Source organism: Sinocyclocheilus grahami, unplaced genomic scaffold (assembly GCF_001515645.1).
Source record: "Sinocyclocheilus grahami isolate Dianchi unplaced genomic scaffold, SAMN03320097.WGS_v1.1 scaffold633.1, whole genome shotgun sequence".
NCBI lineage: Eukaryota > Metazoa > Chordata > Actinopteri > Cypriniformes > Cyprinidae > Sinocyclocheilus > Sinocyclocheilus grahami.
Window position 1 is genome coordinate 813,112 of NW_015505812.1, and position 1,697 is coordinate 814,808.

Sequence of the window (1,697 nt, forward strand, 5' to 3'; positions counted from 1 at the left end):
GAAAAAAGTCTGAATTGTGAAATAAAAAGATGCAATTACCTTTTTATGTATTTTGTGGTGAATTAAAAAAAAAACTCACAATTCTATAATTACAAGATTTAAACAGAATTGCAAGACACAGAATTACCTTTTTTTTGTTTTATTTTGTGGCGAAAAAAATGAATTGTGAAATAAAAGAGTCACAAATATCTTTTTTTTTTTTTTATTCTATGGTGGAAACAAGATTCCATACTTAAAATATTAAGTCTTGTTTTCTAACAAAAAATAAAATAATACGTTTATGCTTAAAGCAAGAACAAATATCAACCAATGCAGTAAATAATTTAGTTTTTCTGGTTTAAGTTGCTAATTCAGACCCCATTGAAAGATATTTATTGCTTTGAGAATAAACGCACTTCTATTCTATGGTGGAAACAAGATTCCATACTTAAAATATTAAGTCTTGTTTTCTAACAAAAAATAAAATAATACGTTTATGCTTAAAGCAAGAACAAATATCAACCAATGCAGTAAATAATTTAGTTTTTCTGGTTTAAGTTGCTATTTCTGACCCCATTGAAAGATATTTATTGCTTTGAGAATAAACGCACTTCTTTTTTTCTGAGGACCAGACTTAAGACTTTGCGTCTCCTGTAATTGAATCTTGATTTAAGAATAGGTATTTCTACTGGCAAACAAGACAAGAAACTTGGAGAATATTCACCCGTGGTCTTCTTTTCTTCTCTCTCTCTGCAGGCGATCTGTTCTTCTGAGTCCTCCTCTGTATATTTGCATGTTGCCTGCAGATCCAGTGATGAATATGAACCCGTCGGCTCACTCTAATCTGTCATGTAACCTCAGATCCTTCAGCTTTCAGACGCTTCCACTGAACGACGTCATGAGCAGAAGAGTATATATATGCCAGGCCAAGCAGCAAACGGCTCGTTCTCAGAAAACAACAGCATTTCTGCCAGAACATTTCAATAACATTTTCATTTAGCATCATCTCTGCAAGAGTTTTCAGCAACAAATGTGGGTTTTCAATAAATCATTTTTCACAAGCCTTTATACCAATTACTACCTATATATCACTCTTTTTGAATGTAATAATTATTAAGAATTAGTCAAAATTCAGACAGACAGACAGTGAAAGAATTTAAATAATTTATTTAAATAATTTAAATCAATAAAACTAATCTTAACATTCATTAAAATTAAATAATGAAAAGTAAGTGTTAAAATTTAATTATTAATTTAAATGTACAATTCAATTAAAATGAATAATTTAATTTGAATAAGCCTTTATAATGCATTAATAAATGTGGCCAAATTAAATTAAATTACATTTAGAATTCAATAAAATAATTTTATTTAATAATTCAATTTAATTTGAATAATCCTATACAATGCATTGATAAATTTGGCCATGCATATTACTACTCCACTGAAAAACAAACATTTAAAATCATAAAATATCAGTTCTTTATACAGTATCAGTAGAAATATATGATAAATGGCAGTGTTTCCTGAGAACGACCCAGAAACAGAGCGTATGATGGTGTTAGTCAATGTCGACATTAATGTGATGTTATGATGAAATTCTGTAGCAATTTTTATGTAGCTGTAACTATTTTTATACTCATATTTAAATGACAAAATAGCTTTTGTGGGCCGGTGTGTTTGGTATGCGCTGATTTGTATGCATTATTTATGTTATT

At 28.9% G+C, this 1,697-nt stretch overlaps 1 protein-coding gene across 1 annotated transcript in view; it reads left to right on the forward strand.

Moving 5' to 3' along the window:
• LOC107558152 (kinesin heavy chain-like) overlaps window positions 1-1,114 on the forward strand; it is a 34,157-nt gene extending 33,043 nt beyond the window's left edge. Inside the window, exon 25 of the mRNA XM_016241776.1 lies at window positions 736-1,114. Within this exon, the coding sequence (XP_016097262.1) occupies window positions 736-752 (17 nt within the window). The 3' untranslated portion in view covers window positions 753-1,114. The remainder of the gene's footprint in view (window positions 1-735) is intronic.
• The last annotated feature ends 583 nt before the right edge of the window (window positions 1,115-1,697 follow it).